General features: G+C 44.9%; 2 protein-coding genes and 1 long non-coding RNA gene across 5 annotated transcripts; 2 read left to right on the top strand and 1 right to left on the bottom strand.

Annotated features, from left to right (window-relative positions):
- The first annotated feature begins 3415 nt into the window (after positions 1–3415).
- On the top strand, positions 3416–6390 carry LOC130134512 (uncharacterized). Of its 3 annotated transcripts, none has more exons than XM_056302314.1 (4): positions 3416–3749; positions 3902–4110; positions 4700–4807; positions 5813–6390. In XM_056302314.1, the coding sequence occupies exons 1-4, from the start codon at positions 3458–3460 to the stop codon at positions 6023–6025; spliced, it is 822 nt and encodes a 273-aa protein (XP_056158289.1). In that variant the 5' UTR covers positions 3416–3457; the 3' UTR covers positions 6026–6390. The 3 variants fall into 3 exon arrangements, with proteins under 3 accessions (XP_056158289.1, XP_056158288.1, XP_056158290.1); XM_056302313.1 differs by having other exon boundaries at positions 5354–6390; XM_056302315.1 differs by lacking the exon at positions 5813–6390 and adding an exon at positions 5437–5559.
- A 1649-nt stretch (positions 6391–8039) lies between these two features.
- Positions 8040–8940, bottom strand: LOC130134698 (uncharacterized). Its single transcript, XR_008814230.1, has 2 exons — positions 8725–8940; positions 8040–8585 (listed from the first exon to the last, which is right to left on the bottom strand). It is a non-coding gene; the product is annotated as an uncharacterized LOC130134698 (long non-coding RNA).
- A 339-nt stretch (positions 8941–9279) lies between these two features.
- On the top strand, positions 9280–13106 carry LOC130134697 (G-type lectin S-receptor-like serine/threonine-protein kinase At2g19130). The gene is made up of 2 exons (XM_056302268.1): positions 9280–12146; positions 12933–13106. The coding sequence occupies exon 1, from the start codon at positions 9599–9601 to the stop codon at positions 12101–12103; it is 2505 nt and encodes an 834-aa protein (XP_056158243.1). The 5' UTR covers positions 9280–9598; the 3' UTR covers positions 12104–12146; positions 12933–13106.
- The last annotated feature ends 4864 nt before the right edge of the window (positions 13107–17970 follow it).

The following is a 17970-nucleotide window of genomic DNA, read 5'->3' as shown; positions in this document are numbered from 1 at the left end:
GTGGTGGTGAATGTGAAGTCCTCGGATGGCCGGTGAAAGAATACTAAAAGAAAAAACTCGATTTATTTGTGTAGCCTCATTGTAATTATGTTAACCAAGTTCATTGAGCCGGTTAAAGTGCAGATCGTCTTGATTTAGCGACGACGAAAACTAACTCAGTGTATCCATTTCAGATGTACATATAATCATCGGTTTAATTAAGCACGTGAGATGAGATCAAAAAAAATTGTGATGGGAAAAGAAAAGTAGAGTTATTAATTCAGAGGATCATAATGTTTTTTTTTTTGTCCAATTTATCAGGAAACTATTGAATTTGAACCCCGCTTTCTTTATCTGCACAGGTTGGACTTTTCAAAGGAACAAAAAAGGACTGATGTTACTCCAACAAACATTAGGACGTTCAATCATAGGGTGATAGTGCGCGCGGGGAGTGGGGGACGGCCGAGTTTGTCTCCTTAATGCAACAGGTGGGCGACCTGTCAAAACTCAGAGAAATAAAAAGACTGTATGTATGGAGAAAGTTTGCTTAAAAAGTCTTTGGGCAGAAATTTTGTAGGAAGAAATAGAGTAAAAATAGATAATTGAGTCAAATAAACACACACCTGCGCACTCTAGCACAAATAGGGCGATATCACCTTTTGCAGTGGAAGTTAAACATAGACATAACAATTTGATCTACGTTAAGGAAAGAATTTCTAAATGCTTAGCTTGAGGTTGCTCTGTTTGATGTGTTCTCTGCATGCTGATTCGTAGAAGACTCCGCAGTATGATTTTTGTGCTGGTTTTTTGCCATTCGGTATGTTGTGTCAATGTTGCCCTTCAAACCAGTCAATGGGGAGGAGGGACCATCTCAAGTTAATGGTTCCGTGAAAATGTTTGCGAACCGTGAGGACTACGAGACATGGCAAGTCACAATAGTACCGAGAGCAACTTGTCCTAAATAAATAAAAGATCCCAATGTGATTTGTCTGAGCATGAAAAACCGCATAGACCTTATCCTCCCCCCCCCCCCCCTTTTGTTTTGGTGGCTAGAAATAGGTGTTGTCATTTGCGTTATTCCCGTGTTTGATTCCGTTCCATCATCCCCTACTGTTTTGTTAGTGTAACATGGACCTAAACGGTGATCTATGTTCTCATGGTGGGGTCACTACTCTGGCACGGAGAATTTCCCGACAAGGGTGATCTGATACGATTCTTCTCTTGGTCCTAGGGGCTGAAGTTGCTAATATCACAAGGTATGCTTCTAGTGGATTTGGGTTTGGGACTTGGGGACGAAACGATAGATATTGAGACCCCAGTGCAGCACGAGAAAAGAAAAGTTTTTAGCTTCTTGTTTTTTCGTCTATGTTTGTGGACACCTATTTTTTAAGTTGCCCAAAATTAATTATGCAAAAATTTATGGATTAATGTTCTTAATTCCTAAAAACAAAAATATTTTCTATTTAATTGTATGGCATGTAGAAATTAGGTTCATTTTTGCATTATTAGAATATATTTTCTTTTTTTTACAAAAAAATTAATTAAAAAAATCTTAAAATTTTAAATAAAAATAAATCGGATTGGGCTGGGTCGGGGTCGGGGTCGGGGTCGGGGTCGGGTCGACCCGGCCCTTTCCGTTCTTCCCCCCGCGGGCCCAACCCGCTCCCTTTTCCCCTCCTTTCCGCGCGAGCTGGGCCCAGCCCGGCCCACTCCTTCTCTCCCCCAGCCTGACCACTATTCCTCTCTCCTCCTTCCTCCCCTGTTCGCCACGATTGGCCGCTGCTTGGGACGACGCGGAGAAGTCGCTCCACCGTGCAAAATTGACCACCAAAATCAATGGAGCAGGGGGTAGAGACAAGTGACCGGCGGCCACTATACAAGCCGGCAAAGAGGAGTGAGTGGGGGTCGGCCAAAACGAGAGCAAAAGAGAGACCGAGAGATTTGAAGAGATTTGGAGAGAAATTAAGAGTAAAAGTGCGAGCTTTGGTTGTTTGTAGTTTTAGAGAAGCCAGCCTGAAGTGAGAAGAGGGCCGGACTTTCTTTCAAAAAAGGATCATCGGGTAGGGAGGCCAGTTGGGGTGCCACTCTTGCTTCTTGTTCTCCTCCGCCAACCCCCACCACTTTGACTCTGTCCTGATTTCGAGAGAATGCAGGGTTTAGCTTGCTCAGCGAAAAAACCCAAAAGATGGGAAGAAAATTATATTAGAAAATATATAAACACGTGGCAGCCGGAGGGATGCGGACCCCCAGATCCAACCAGCAACTTCGCATGTCCTCACTCTTGCAATGCAATGATATCTACGTTGGTACGTTGGTATTTCCACTCGCAAAAGCATGCTTAATGTCTTATTATTTTCATGATATGCGTGCGTGCATCCTCCACCGAGATTGGACCCCACGCAGCAGAAAGGAGATGCAAGACGACGTAGGCGACGACGAAAAACGAGCCGTGGGCCTCTGGATGTTTTGGACATGTATGGAACGAACGAACGACAGAAACATTTCCACCGGAAAAACAATGCCTCACGAAAGCACCACCATTTGTCGGGCTCTCGTGGGATAGAGCGCGTCAAATGGTTCCAATGCCCGACGATGTCTTGACAGCGGAGTGGTCAAAATGAGTTGTAACCGAATTTAATTCTGCGTGAAATGCCACTGGCTCACCACGTGTCCCGTCCGAAGGTTTTTGGGAACTCGTAATTGATCACGATTAGACCTATCAAAATAGGTTATAGACTAATTTCTTAATTCATATATAATAGGCTGAGTTGTTATATGGATTATTTATATTCAATAAATTGATCATAAATGGATTTAAACATAATATGGGTGTTAAATGGGTTATAAATGAATTCATAACTTATTTAGACTCAGCCCACGTCCATAAGTCTCTCTTTATTCTCTCTTGCCCTCACTTCATCTCGCGCTCGCTTACACTGCAGTTTATATATTAGTTTTCATAAATTGAGTTAAATATGAAATTGTTTTAGCAATATGGATAGGGTATGGATCATTAGATTTGCATTGCATGAAAAATAGGCCAAAACGGGTTAAATTGGTCTATTTGGGTCAAACCATTTTCGACCGGACTCGACTCAAATCCGACTCAACCCACCCATTTGACAGGTCTAATCAATAATCATGATGTGCTAACATGATATCTTTCACTCACTTCCGAAGACGCCGGTGAGGGGGCAACTCGTTAATGAAATGGTCCTTTCTTGTCTCGGTTATTTTTCGATCGATAGTAAAGCGGGCAAAATTAGAGCATGGTTAAAAACGGATTTTCATAAATTAAGGCACACACATTCGATCACAAAGAAAGGACTGCACCAGTCAGGCCCAACCTAACTACAAAGCGGGTTCACATTGAAACACAAAAAGCCCAAAAAGCACCATCCTTTCAATCCAAATTTCCCCGCCAAAACCACTCTCTCTCTCTCTCTCTCTCTCTCGCTGCTTGGGCGTGGGTGATGCCATGGAGAGAGGTCTGATCTCGGTGGATCGGTGGGCGGAAGGGAGCCAAGCCTACTTCCTGACCCACCTCCACGCCGACCACACCCGGGGCCTCACCTCGGCCTGGTCCAGGGGCCCCCTCTTCTGCTCCCGCCTCTCCGCCAAGCTCCTCCCCTCCAAATTCCCCGGCTTCGACCTCTCCCTCCTCCGCGTCCTCGACGTCGGCGCCTGGCACTCCCTCTCCCTCCTCTCCCCTTCCTCTGCCGCCGACACCCTCGTCCGCGTCATGCCCCTCGACGCCCACCACTGCCCCGGTAACCGCGCCGAGCTCCTCGCTCCTCCCCTGCTTGCTTTAATTCCCGAATGGGGTCGTCCAGGCCGCGATTGAATTGTTGTGTTGATTGCTGGATTGCCTTTTGAAGAAGGGTTTTTGGCTGTTTTGGTTGATGGGTTCGTTTTCGGGTAGGTGCGGTCATGTACTTGTTTAGCGGCCACTTTGGGAGCTTGCTTTATACCGGAGATTTCCGCTGGGAGACGACGAGCGAGAAGGCAAACAGGTCGCGGGACATGCTCGTTAAGGCCCTTAATGGAAGCAGAGTGAACGCACTGTATCTGGATAATACCTATTGCAATCCTTCCTATTCTTTTCCTTCTCGTAGAGATGCTGCTCAGCAGGTGCTCTGGCTTTGTACTTTGTGCTGATTTCCGTATCTTTCGCTTGTTTCTTGCAAAGAGTGGCTGCCCTATTTCTTTCCAGCCTGTACATGTCGTTGCTTGGTTAACATGGTTTTCATCACTGCCCCATCCTTAGTTTGTGAAGCTTTTTGAAGTATCAATTTCTGGAATCTCTTGTGTAGAAATCAACTGATTATTAAGAGAACGGTCATGGTTTGTCGCCCTTTATTCAGATACCGGCTATAGTTGAGCTTCTGCACATGTTATATGATCCTTTCGGGTTCTTAGTGGATGGTGATTGTTTGTTTAGGAGAGAAACGACATTGAAGTGCATGAGCTTTTTAAACAGCTTGTGTCTATCTGCTGTTTCAAGTCCTTCCATCAAAGTGTTAATCCACAGAATAATTTCCAGTCTTAAGAAATTCCGCCTCAGTGCTCATTTCCATAAGAAATGCCTAAGATGTATTTTTCCTGTGAACCCCATGTGTGTGAGGTTCTCTGATATGGTATTGAGAGGTCGTGACATTATTTATTCATACTTTTAGAATAGTTTTCTCATAGCTTTGACTTTGTTAAAACCTGGTTGCAGGTTGTTGATATCATCGCTTCTCATCCTAAGCACCATGTCATCATTGGGATCGACACATTGGGCAAAGAAGATCTTCTGGTTCACATTGCCCGGGTGCTCAAAATAAAGGTATGTCAAAGATGCTCTCTTTTAAGCACACCGATGTAAAATAACTTGATTTTACTTTGGAGACCCATTAGATTGAATAAATAATACTGACTATCAAATTCGTTCCACTTTATTGATTCAAAATGCATCAAGTGAACCGATTCACGTGATCTGCACATGGTTGAGTATTGAGTCCATAAAAGATGATTTACCAGTGCATTACGCATTTTGAATGCCTATCGGGTACAATATGGCATTAACTTGCTTCATCTGCTACCTATAATTTTAGTTTCAGTATCTAATCAAACTTGAGACCGTGTTGCAGAGAAAAACACAAAAAGCATATTTCTTAACATGTCTGGCCTGATATTCTAGGAACATTTATTCATTCCTCTTTTGTTGAATAGTTAATTGTCATAATAGAGAAAACATATATGACTTATCTTCGATCGAATTGTTATAACAGATATCAGGCATATTAATTTACTGTTATACAAGGAAGAAAATTGCTGCATCATTCTTTGACATGCTTTGCTTACTCTGGTATTTTGACTTTTTTCCTTCAAGATTTGGGTGTGGCCAGAACGGTTGCAAACGATGCATATGCTTGGTTTTGATGAAATATTCACAACTAAAACTTCTCTCACCAGAGTCCGAGCTGTTCCTCGCTATAGCTTTACCTTGGATACTTTAAAGGGATTAAATAAGATGCATCCGACCATAGGAATCATGCCTTCTGGTCTTCCGTGGGCCTTAAAGCCACTCGATAGAAATGAGAATTTCTTTGATTCCTTAGCAAGGTCATACTACAATAACAAAGCACATGAGGTTGCTTCCATGGAAGAAAGGTTGCATCCAGAAATTTATACCGTTCCATATTCCGATCACTCTTGTTTTATGGAGCTTCATGAATTTGTACAACTTGTCCAACCTATTAACATGAGGGGCATTGTTTCATCATCATCCTGCTACATTGATCCCTCGTACTATTTTGGCCACTGCGACGGAGTGTACCAAACATTCCAGAGAGTACAGCATAAAGGCAAAGAAAGTGGGAAGGAACATGTAAGGGTTGTTCGGGCAGAAGCCTCAGTTGAAGTCAATGATTTGATAGATTCTACGAGAAAAGGACGAAAATGTGGTACTGTTGGAGTTTCTGGTGTTTATATGAGTAGAGCGAGTGCATCGAGACGAAGACGGCGTGGTGCAAAAATTATGGAAGATATCTCTGCTGATTGATCTTGCAGCACTTTCTATGAGCATGCTTATTTATTGGTTCCTGCTTCAGCAAGTTGGACTTGAAAATTCACTTGTGAAGTTATATATCCATATCTAAGTTGTAGTCAAAAGCGATCCTTCCAGCTTGGATCATTCTCAGTGCCATTAAGATCGAAATGGCTCAGCATTGCTGATCAAATGGCGTAAATATTGCGACCCTTAAATGTTCATCCACATTCATGGAAGAGATCATTCACCTTGTCCGAATCCCTCATTTGGAAGCCGCATCCCAGTAGCAACTGACTGCCACTTGGGTTGCTATGCAGTTCTCTGTCTTTGCATCTTTCATTTCTCACATGCTAAGAAGAGAGGTACCTTCTGCTTGGTTCTTGAGGCTTTTTTCAGAGTCTTTTAACTCTAGTAAAGCTTTCAAAGATGAAAATGTGGCTAGGAATATTTTATGCTCTCAAATGCTTCTAGATGTTCATCTTTATGTGGTCCATCAAAATTTTCTAGATTTTGAAGGCTCATTCAATGTACAAAAACCGGAGATATAGAAAAAGAGAAGTGCACTTTAAATCACTACAGCAGTTTGTTCTCTATCAATTGTTTCATGAACTGCAATTAGCCAGTGAGAACAGGGTCGTCATTAGCGATTTTGTAAGCCAGGTTTGAAGCCTTTGAGTTATCGCGTGAAAGCAGTTTCTATAGGGTTTACCTAGGGGAGTTGAAGGTAATAGAAGGAATTGGTCATGTTAAGGCAAATGGAGCAGCGTCATAGTCAATGTTGTTGGTCCAACTCTCCAACATCTTAGTGACCGGACACTTGGTTTTTCTTCCTTCTCTGTTTGACTAAAACTGGTCAAAAGTATCTACCTTGTTTTGCCAATGGCCAGTCTGCCTATGTTTCTAGTCGTGCTCGATCTTGAGTTTTGGTTGACCTGAGTAAAAAAATTCATCGGGTAGACCTTAGCAAAGCAAAGCCCACATGATCATGACACAGTGTCGTGACGGCTTTTCGATCATTGTAGTCACGGAGATAGCTAATCTGGCACCTTAACTAAGCCTGCCTGTTTTGGGACCCAACCGGTTCTTTCAATATCTCTGTTCACGGTGCAAATTTTGAGAATGTGGAAGTTCAACATATGTTCTTTTAATGGGGTCATGGAGTTTATAAATTGCGCAATCACACCCTCGTGTCTCTCCTTCCCTAATTTTTAGCAAATCAAACTGGTTACGTCAATCATCGCAATCAGAAATTTTGCTCGCACCATACTCTGATATTGTTCGTATTGGCTAGATCTTCTCACAGCGACATCCATATTGGTGCGCAGATTTTGATTAAATTTTATCCACATCATATATTAGCGGTGTCACTTTAGGTGAATTTGGTTTGATTTGATATCGGAGGGATTTGTTTAACATAACGGAACTTTAATTAGACGATTAAAAAAAAGACTTGAAAGCATAGAGACAGAAGACAGGAGTTTTCATTTTCCAAAACAGAAGACAGGTGCGAGTCGTAGTAATTACACGATTAGCGGCATTAATGAAGCCCACTTGCTCCGCACCAGCCGAAAGCGTCTCCGTCGTGCGTGGGCGGAAAACGACGGGTCTACCTCTTGCCAGAGAAGACAGAAAAAAACAGAGGAAAAATGAACCAGAGGGCGACCCGCGTGAGCTGACCCTTTCTTTCAACAGCAAGATATTAAGTGGACTCCAAGCGCCACGTCAACGGCTGACGTGGCGTGCATATTTTACTCTCATCCACTAACAAATGGACACGTGGTTGCTGATGTGTATTAAAAAAATGACGCGGAATTTCTTTTTTTTTTCCTCCCTTCCTTCTTCAACAACGCACTCCTCCTTTCATCTGGGTTTCCATGGACGGCGGCGGCCGGGATGGAAGGCCGCTCATCCACTAGCAACGGCGGCGTGACTTCTCGTCACAGATCTGAAGATGCGCTGGAGGGGTGGCCATGGACGGTGGCTCGTCCATAAATCGCGCGGAGGTCGGCCATGGACGAGCGTTCCGTCTTCCTCTGTTCGTCCACGAACGAACTCCAAATATGGAGCAGTAGGCATCTTGAAACGCAAATCGACAAAACCCCACGCAGTTCACAGAACTTCATTCCCATAACTTCATCCCGTCAGTAGGGTCAAATGACTCGAGCCACCGTCCATGTCTGCGAGATTTTTTGAAAGAACGCCAGATTTGGCCGCGGAGGTCGTCGCTTAGATCTGTGGACGAGAGACCGTCCACGGCCGACCGCTACCCTGCATCTCCATATCTGTGGACGAGCGCTCGCGGCCAAGACTTAGCCGCCGAGACAACGGAGAGGGTGGACGCGGAGGTTGGCCTGGACGCGGTGATCGACCGTCGCTCAACAGCTAGATCTGGTCTGCTGCTTAATAGCTTTCAGCTCGAGTCTTGGCTCGTCCATGGTTGCCGGCGACAAGCTCAACAACTTTGCCGCGCACAGTGGCGGTCACGGTGGGGCGGTGGCTCAATGATGGTCGTGGCGGCGGATTGGCGGTGGAGATAGCCAAGCCCAGCGGAGCGGAGGTTGAAGAAGGAGTGCTGAAGAAGGAAGAAAGAAAAGAAATTCCACGTGCCATGTGTCCATTTATCAGTGGATGAAAGTAAAATATGCATGCCACGTCAGCCGTTGACGTGGCACTTACAAATCATTGGATATTTTCTCGCTTCGAATCCATACACGTATTGATTTTGATTATGCCCTCCAAAAAAAAGAGCAAGGCGTTGAAAGTTGGGCGTTGATCTGCCTCGGACCGTTTCCCCTTGATCACGGCAACAAGATTGAACGGCTCGAATGCGGGTCCGGTTCACCGGATTCGACGACCCGAATCGGGGCCCGCAGCAAACTGTGAAATTCAGTACAGAGCACGCGAGAAGTGGGCATGATTATCTGTTTGATTTCGTCCACTATCTTTGTTCTTTGGACACAAGGAAAGAAAAGCACCGCACTTGAAGGGGTGCACAATATTTTCTTGGGTATAGGCGGCATAGGAAAAGTACGAATAAATGGGGGGTGGTTCATGTGGCTAGATCATCCGTCGACGACTCGAAGGAGGAGGGGCCGACGTAAACAATAGTTTCTTCTGTCGTTTGTCTTCACACGTTTTCTAGCTACGTTTGTCGTGCAGCGTGGTATGATATGGGGTTTGACCCGGCCAAAGGTGGCCGCGGACATCAGAGGATTTGCCCCCGAATCTCTCGAAAATCTCCTTTCACATTCCGAGGATCCGAGTTGCCGCCGAGCTTCAGCGCCCTTTCTTGACTTTTCTTGCGGTGAAGAGGTGGTGAGAACCGAAGAGGCTCCCCTACATTTTCTTGACTTGTCGTGATCAGCTTCCTATTTGCTTCTTTTCTTGGATTGGGCTTACCTCTGCTTAGCCATCCCTCTGACCCTGATTGTGTTTCTTGATCTTTGACCCGTTCTTCATCTCTCCCTCCCTCCCTCTCTCTCTTTCTGTGGACACAACTCAAGCAGAAGCCTTCAATTCTCGGATGTGTTTGCTGCTTCGAGTACAAATATCTGATAGCCTGTCCCAGGAGGAACTTGCGCGGCCATGGATAGGAAAAGCGGCAGCAGTCCATGGCTGTTCACACTCCCAAGCTTCTTGCTCTGCTTCTTATCTCTCTGCCCCACCCAGCTCTGTCTTGGCTCCGACACCGACACCATCTCCGCTAACCGGTCCATCTCCGGCAACCAAACCTTAGTCTCCTCCGGCGGCAACTTCACGCTCGGCTTCTTCACACCGGGTAACTCCACCTACTCCTACATAGGCATCTGGTACAGCAAAGTCAGCGTGCAAACCGTCGTCTGGGTCGCCAACAGAGACAACCCCATCACCGACAGGTACTCCACTGAACTGAAGATCTCAGGTGTCAATCTTGTTATGGTCAACGACTCCCGAGTCCCCGCTTGGTCCACGAATCTGAGTACTTCTTCATCTGGGTCGAGCTCCACGGTGGCGGTTCTTGGGGACGACGGCAACTTCGCTCTCAAGGACGGACCGAATTCTTCCGTGACTCTGTGGCAGAGCTTCGATCACCCGACCCACACGTGGCTTCCCGGTGCGAAAATCGGAATCGACAAGCGCACGAACACGAGTCAGCTCTTGACATCATGGAAGAACGCCGAGGACCCCTCGCCAGGTTTGTTCTCTCTCCAGCTCCAGCCATCCAGTGAGTACTTCATATGGTGGAATAGGTCTGAGCATTACTGGACCAGTGGGACGTGGGACAATCAGTCGAAAACTTTCTCTTTGGTCCCTGAAATGAGATCGAACTATATTTACTATTTCCAATATGTGGACAATGAGAACGAGAGCTATTTCACCTATTCAGTGTACCCCACCTTCAACACCATAACAAGGTTTGTGATGGATCTTTCTGGGCAGATCTGGCAGGTGTCCTGGTTGCCTTCTTCCCAGTCGTGGAACTTGTTCTGGTCTCAGCCGCGGCAACGATGCCAGGTGTATAGACTTTGCGGGCCTTTCGGTGTTTGCAGCGAGACTACCGACAATTTCTGCAGCTGCTTGCCGAGGTTTAGCATAAGCTCTCTGAGGGACTGGAATCTGAGTGATTGGTCTGGCGGTTGCAAGAGGAATTCGGACTTGAATTGTGCGGCAAATGCTTTGAATGCGGAGAAAGACCGTTTCTGGCCAATGTCTAACATGAAATTGCCTGATAATCCCCAATCTTTAGATATTGGGAGCGATAAGGAATGCCAAGCTGCTTGTTTGGACAATTGCTCTTGCACCGCTTATGCTTTCGAGGATAATGCCTGCTCAGTTTGGATTGGGGATCTCTTCAATGCGCAACAGCTCACACAAGGTGATACCACTGCAAAAAGCTTCTATCTCCGGCTTGCTGCCTCAGACGTTGAGGATCCAAGCAGGAAGAGCAACATAACTGCGATAGTTGCAGGGTCTGTTAGCGCTGCGGTAGCGATAGTAGCCATTGTCTTGTTTGGCGTTTGGAGATGGAGGAGAAGTGCAACTGTGACAACAAAGACAGTGGAGGGTTCACTGATAGCCTTTGCATACCGGGACTTGCAAGTAGCAACAAAGAATTTCTCAGAGAAGTTGGGTGGGGGCGGGTTCGGTTCAGTTTTCAAAGGAACATTGCCTGATTCAAGTCACATAGCGATCAAGAAGCTTGAAAGCATAAGCCAAGGAGAGAAGCAATTCCGAACAGAAGTAAGCACAATCGGCACCATCCAGCATGTGAATCTTGTCAGGCTTCGTGGGTTCTGCTCTGAAGGTGACAAAAGGCTGTTGGTCTATGATTTCATGCCAAATGGTTCCTTAGAATATCATCTCTTTCATACCAAGGACTCGAGGACCTTGGATTGGAAAACGAGGTACCAAATTGCTTTGGGAACGGCTCGAGGTCTGGCTTATCTCCATGAGAAGTGTAGAGATTGCATCATACATTGCGACATCAAGCCAGAGAACATCCTTCTAGATTCTGAATTCTGTCCAAAAGTGGCAGATTTTGGCCTGGCAAAGCTTGTTGGCCGAGATTTCAGCAGGGTCTTGACGACCATGAGAGGCACAAGAGGGTATCTTGCGCCGGAGTGGATCTCCGGAGTGGCCATAACAGCAAAAGCTGATGTTTATAGCTATGGAATGATGCTCTTTGAATTTGTGTCAGGAAGGAGGAACTCGGAGCAATCAGAAAATGGGGCCATCAAGTTCTTCCCAACATGGGCTGCTAGTAAGATAACCGAAGGAGGCGACCTGCTTGATCTTTTGGACCCAAACTTGGAGACAAACGCTGATCCTGAAGAGCTATTGAGGATTTGCAGAGTCGCTTGTTGGTGTGTCCAAGATGAGGAAACTCGCAGGCCATCAATGGGGCAGGTTGTTCAAATACTCGAGGGGGTGTTGGATGTGAACGTGCCCCAGATACCGAGAGCCCTTCAACTGTTTCTTGATAATCAGGAGCATGTAGTTTTCTTCACTGAGTCATCATCGTCTAACCAGAGTTCCCAGACGAAGAGTCATACCTCAACTGCTTCCTTGCAGAAACAAAATAGTTCATCTTCAACAAAGTCCGAGTCTTGAGGAATATAAGATAAATGCTCTGGACAAGTAGTGCTTCAGTTAGGTAGTGCATATTCTCTTCTGCTTTTTCTGTAGTCAAGAAAGAATCTCAGCATTTGGGGATTGGCTTTTTCTGTAGTCAAGAAAGAATCCAGCCAATGTATGTATTACCAGCAGATCCTTTTGTTGGAGCTGTAGGATGTTAATGCCCACCCTGTTGTTTCCATGGCATTTACATCTCTTCTAAAGTCAAATTTTTGTGGATCGCCTCCTCGCTCTATGTTTCGAATATGAGTAATGCTATAGAATACTCGAACCTTTTAGCAAAACTGATTTGTAAAGTGATGGATGAGACTTCTGTTGGGTGCCCGCATTAATTTGTTTATTAATTACCCACTAATATTTGTGACATTGCTCAAAAGTATTGCAAACCAAATTCAGTATCTCAACGTTACTTGTTAAAATTCTCCACTGTTTGTTCTGGTGGGAAATTGATTGGGTTCTCATTTCATTCAGGTTGATCCAAACAGTATTTTCCATTGCAGCGTGGACTAAATACAAGTCCAAGTCCACTTCAATGTATCTTAAAGGAGCCTGTTTTTGAAGGCTTAGATTTGATTCTTAGTTCATAATCTATTCATATCAAGGCTAATCCAGTTGGGCATTTGCAGTACCATAATCCCCTCACTTTTTTCCAGGCTTTCTGTCATTTGTTGTCCCTTTCCCATTACCACCTTTTCTTTCCTTTTCCTATATTACAGTCCATTAAACCCTTTCGATTTGACGAGTCGTTTCACTTTTCCTACCGCAGTAATTTTCTCAATACCATCTGATCGTTAATCCTTCTCAGGTGCGAGAGGTGCCCCTGTGAAGTCTAACTTGCTTCAGCAATCAAAAAAGTCTAGTCGGCTTCTCCAATAAGAAAGTCTAACCGGCTTCTATCATTATTTGGTTGTGCTACTGCAAATCAAGCTTTTCATCACTGTGATGTAAATTGCGGATTTAATAACAGTTGGTCTCTCTACTTTTGCTCAAAAATCAGAATCATTCCTTTAATTTTTTCTAATTCAAAAACGTTCTTTGCACTTTTAGAAAGTGCCATCGGTCGTCCCTTTGTCGGTCCGGCGATGGAATTTGTAGTGTGACATTAACCTATATTTTAAAATGGAAATTTTCTTTTTATCAACCTAAAAAAACGTGGATTTTTCATTTTTTTTTTGCTAACGTGGATTTTTTTTTCTTTTTTCAAATGAAGACTTTTTTCAAATATTACCATATAAAAAAACCCACAAAATCTAATGCCCATAACAATACAAAAACTATCATTCGTACCCACTCAGGACTTCTAATTGAGTGGCTATGGCTGTGAGCTTCGTGGCTCAAAACTCAAGTGAACATGGCTGCTGCAAGCTCGAAGCTCATGTGGCAATGCCGCAAGCTCGAAGATCAAGTGGCCATGGCTCAAGCTTTGCGGCTCGAATAGACCTTAGGGTCATGGCCATCTGCGAGCTTGAGCTTAATGGCCATGGCCGCCGCTAGCTTAGAGTTGGAGCTCGTGATTATGGTGGCCGTAATGGAGCTATCTCTCAACTATTTTTTTTTTTAATGTTTATGTTGTCTACACGCAATTATGTGAGCAAAATATAGCACGACACATGTGCTTTGGCATCCATGTCTTGACTTGCAAGAAAAAAAGTATAACATACGGATTAACGGTGATACTTTCTAAATAATAGATAAATGCTTTAAAAAAAAAGTAGAGGAAGTTTTTTATTTTTGGACAAAATATAAGGACAACAGGTGACAGTAATCTTGAAAGGAAAGTTACAAGTGTACGGGAATAGATAAAACAGTAAAAGATTATAATGGGAATAGAGATGGCAAAATGGTTGAGAACCCACATTTTAACTAATATTTAATGATGTGGGTCATAAATGGGTTGGTTTTATGTTATGAAAACAAGTTTAAGTAGGTTATAAATGTGTTAGTTAACAACTTAATTGGTCTTAAATGTGTTTTAAATGAGTCATAAATGGGTTAGCTAAGTAAGTTATTGTTGAGAAAAATCTCTAATTAGTTTTGAAGTGTCACGCCCCGAACCCCATCAAGCACTCGACACACTTCTCTGGTCGAATAATGCGACGTCCCAGGGTATCGCTGACCCAATTAGACTTATCAGAGATTTGTATCCATCAGCGAAAGCCACAAATACCCGGACAATAACAACTGGGGTAAAAGGGGAGATTAAACACCTCCATTATCGATTCAACTTATATAATACCCACTATTTACAAAGCCACAATATATACATGCACACCGAACTATTAAACTATAAACCACCGACATCAAAAGGATCAGCAGTCTGGGTATACCCTATCTCCAAAAATGGTACCCTTCAAAAGCCTACACTTAGCCCCTACGCTAGCCCCTACGCCCTCGAGGCGGCGTCCACTCTGAATCCGACTCCTCGGCATTCGAGTCTAAATCCCCCTGAATTGTCTGCTCCTCTGAGGACTCCGGTTCGGCCTCGATCTCAATCGGGTTGTTTATGTCACCCGACTCCGCTGGAACCTCGACCCGCTCCTCCTCAACTGGCTCCTCATCTGACTCGTCATCTGGCACAAACTCGGGATCGTACTCTGGCACATACCCCAGTGCGTTCTCTGGTTCTTCTTCGGGCTCCTCATCAGGTTCTATTTCTGGGGCCTCTTCGGGTTCTTCTTCAGGGTCATCTTCTTCTTCTTCCTCCTCTGGTATTACCTCAAGATCCATATCCATAGGGTTGTACCCCGCCTGTGACTCCTCTGGCTCTGAATCAGGCTCAGCCACGGGAGGTGCAGGTGCTGCAGGCGCAGACTGGTGTCCAGATTGGGTGAGACTAGTGTCCAAGCTAGTCATCTCGCCATCAGGAGGGGGTATGGCTGACGGATCCCAGTCCCCTACTCCGTCAAATGGAACATCGAAGCCTCGGACGGGACCAAACTCGTCCAGCCCATCCCTGAAAAACAAGACGGTATATGTATGGGCCTGCCAAAGGGGTAACCCTACGTCTACCCAGACTACTGTCGTGTGCTTAATCCAAGTCATGTTGTCATCTATAGGATATTCTACAACGTTATGGTCGGTGTGCATCGGTACTCCAAAACGCTCAGGCGGTGACGGAGGAAGATTCATTACTCAGGCCGGGGTTCTGAAATTGTTGGTTGAAACAACCATGAGATTACATCTCAATAAGCACACACCCTAAACCCCACATAGGCTATCATGTACCTCCAGACAATCACAAATACAACCACACTCAGCCATCACATAGCAAGCGCACAATTCATACTCACCTGGGCTTTTCGTCGTGCAACCTGCACGTTAGCCATAATAACACAATTGCCAATCACATGCACATTCTCAATAAATTTCACACACGAATTTCCTTCGACTCGCCAATGACCCGCGTAATGATACCGCCTCAGGTTCACTGCGACCAATTCATCCTTTCCACTCAATTCGCCAGTAACCCGCGTAATAGTACCGCTTCAGGTTCACTGCAACCAACTCATCCTTTCCACTCAATTCGCCAGTGACCTGCATAATAGTACCGCCTCAGGTTCACTGCGACCAACTCATATAACAACACTTCGGGGCCCACGTTATGATACTGCCTCAGGTCGTATATCTTGCCCGTGTAATAGTACCGCCTCAGGCTCAACACCCATCACCTACGACACAACCCGCATAATGGTACCGCCTCAGGTTGGCCGTCCTCCGGTAATACCGGGCATCGTCCCACGTAGTCGTACCGCCTAAGGACGGATCAATTCCCCGCGTAATGGTACCGCCTCAGGGATTTTTGTCACCACACATACAACATCATCACACAATTCCTCACTCATTCACTTGCTCGACACCGACATGCCAACGTACTAGCTAATCACACTTGGCCCGTGCACGCACCAAACCATACACGTTTCTCATGCTTAATAAGCACTCAAACACGGCCAATTCACAAACCATTCAATTCAGCCTGTGCGTGCACACAACGGCCCACATTTAAATCAATCAACACACATTTCAACAAACATTCAAGGCCACTAACGGGCCCACAATCACAGCCACATTATAAGTACAATTTCAGCATTTCATGCTCATTTCAAGCCATATCAAACACCACAATTCCAACCACTTCTTAACACGTCAAACCGACACCATATGCCCCTAAATCGAGCCAAATGCTCGTCAATTCAATCCACAATGTCCAGCACTTTACTCAGCCTCAATTCAATCCCGAAACCTCACCCTTTCAACCTCAATTCAACCAATATCAGTCCTCAAACCGGTCTACCAAATTAACCCCTAAATCGCCACTAATTTAGCCAAAACCGAATCTAATTAAGTCCGATTCCACCCCTAATCGCGTCTATCGATACCCGACATCCTAAATAGAGTTTAGGGCGCGACTTACTCGAACTCTAGACTGGCTCGGCTAGAGTGGACAGGGGGCGGCAGGCCGGCGGCCAGGCGGCGGCGAGCGGCTCGGCGGACGGCTATGGTCACGGTGGGAGGGGGAGGGAGTCTCGGCCGGGGAGAGTGAGAGGGAGAGAGTTGCTGGGAGGGGTGAGAGAGAATGAGGAGAGAGAGAGAAATTTGTCTTAAATAATCCAAGGCCAATAATTGAAGTGCCAAAAGACCATCATGCCCCTCTCTCACAATCCAAATCAACGGCCTAGATTCGATTTTATCTTGAGATCAACGGTCCGGATCGAATCTTTTCCAAAATATCCAAGGGCAATTTGGGGATTTCTCAAAAAGTCCAAGGGCAATATTGTCCAAAAATCTCTATTTCTAATGCTAGGGCGAAATGACCAAAATGCCCTTCCCCAAATATACTTGGCCTTCACAAACCTCCAGGGGTAAAATGGTCATTTTCCATTTCTCACCAAAATTCAATTTTCCTGAAGGATTCGGGCAAATCCGAGGCTACCCGAGCAAATGACAACATTGTCCAAATGATCTGTCGTGACTTTCTAAATTTCCAATGCCCAACTTGATCTCTAATTGATGACTAAGTTCTAAATAACGTAACCTGCGCGTATTTCAGACTAACGGGTGGCTTTTGGGGAAATTCGCACATTTGACCCATGGCCGATACTGAATCACGCCACGTACTAATTTACTCGAGTCGTGACGACCTCGGTTGTCACTTAATCGCGAGGATCGATCTCTAGTTCCGATAGGCACGATCGTTTGGTATAGGTTCGAGATCATTTCGCGGTCTAGCGGAATCACCCACGATCCACTCGTATGACAATGGCGAACTGATCCCTAGCTATCCTTGGATCGGCCTTCATTGGCTTAAAATGTCACCTCGACAATTTTCATGATCGAAAGTCGGTTCACGATCGAATTCTTTGGTCGCGCGAATTTAAATCCCTAATTAGCTTTTCCCTAACGGTTAGTATCCCAGGAATGATCAGTTCCGAGCGAGATCTAACTACAAGTACGTTCATAAAACCATCCATTTCATAAATCCCAAGTGGGTCAGATTTCAGAATGTCACATGAAGAATGACAAAATAATCTTTTACTGACTAGAATTACACTTAAGTTATTTGATGCAGGTAAATGCTGAGTCATTAGACTTAGTTGATGAAAGGACTTTGTCATCAGACTCAAAATTACTCGTTAGATTCAATAAGTGTTATTTTTGGCAAGTTTATGCAGGACAATCAAATTGATATCTCAAGATATCCTAATTGGCAATCACAAGATCGTTCCTTAAACACGAAGAACTACACTTATGGAAACCTTAATTTGATTGTATGGGCGATCAAATCACCTGGAGATAATGGTTCTTCTTCTAACGGCTATGCATTTTCTTTTGGGAAGTTTCTCCAA

The sequence above is a fragment of the Syzygium oleosum genome, unplaced genomic scaffold, assembly GCF_021117445.2.
Source record: "Syzygium oleosum isolate NSW1041296 unplaced genomic scaffold, Sole_v2.1 Sole_v2.23, whole genome shotgun sequence".
Classification (NCBI taxonomy): Eukaryota; Viridiplantae; Streptophyta; class Magnoliopsida; order Myrtales; family Myrtaceae; genus Syzygium; species Syzygium oleosum.
This window is presented reverse-complemented; position numbering and strand designations above follow the sequence as displayed.